This window comes from Acanthisitta chloris, unplaced genomic scaffold (assembly GCF_000695815.1).
Source record: "Acanthisitta chloris isolate BGI_N310 unplaced genomic scaffold, ASM69581v1 scaffold41609, whole genome shotgun sequence".
NCBI classification, from domain to species: domain Eukaryota; kingdom Metazoa; phylum Chordata; class Aves; order Passeriformes; family Acanthisittidae; genus Acanthisitta; species Acanthisitta chloris.
Window position 1 is genome coordinate 1 of NW_008692691.1, and position 232 is coordinate 232.

Here is a 232-nt window from a genome sequence, read left to right on the forward strand (position 1 = left end):
CAGGGGGTCTCCAAGGGATGCCCAGAGGATGTCCAAGGTCTACTCAGGGTCTCTCCAAGCAACACCAACCCTTACTCCCAGTTTTCCCAGGAGCTCTTTCTGGGAATACCCATGGTCTGTTCCCCCTTTTATCCCCCCTAGGTACCCTTTGGTGAAGCCTGGCACGTACGAGAATGGTTGGGGGTGGTCGGGGAGGTCCAAAAACCCCCCCAAGAACACCCAAAACGACCCA

The 232-nt window shown here is 56.5% G+C and overlaps 1 protein-coding gene across 1 annotated transcript in view; it reads left to right on the plus strand.

Moving 5' to 3' along the window:
* Positions 1-141: 141 nt before the first annotated feature.
* Positions 142-232, plus strand: part of SMUG1 (single-strand-selective monofunctional uracil-DNA glycosylase 1) — a gene marked incomplete at both ends in the record, with an annotated part of 435 nt that continues 344 nt past the window's right edge. The window contains one exon of the mRNA XM_009082746.1: positions 142-230. Coding sequence (XP_009080994.1) covers positions 142-230 — 89 coding nt within the window. The remainder of the gene's footprint in view (positions 231-232) is intronic.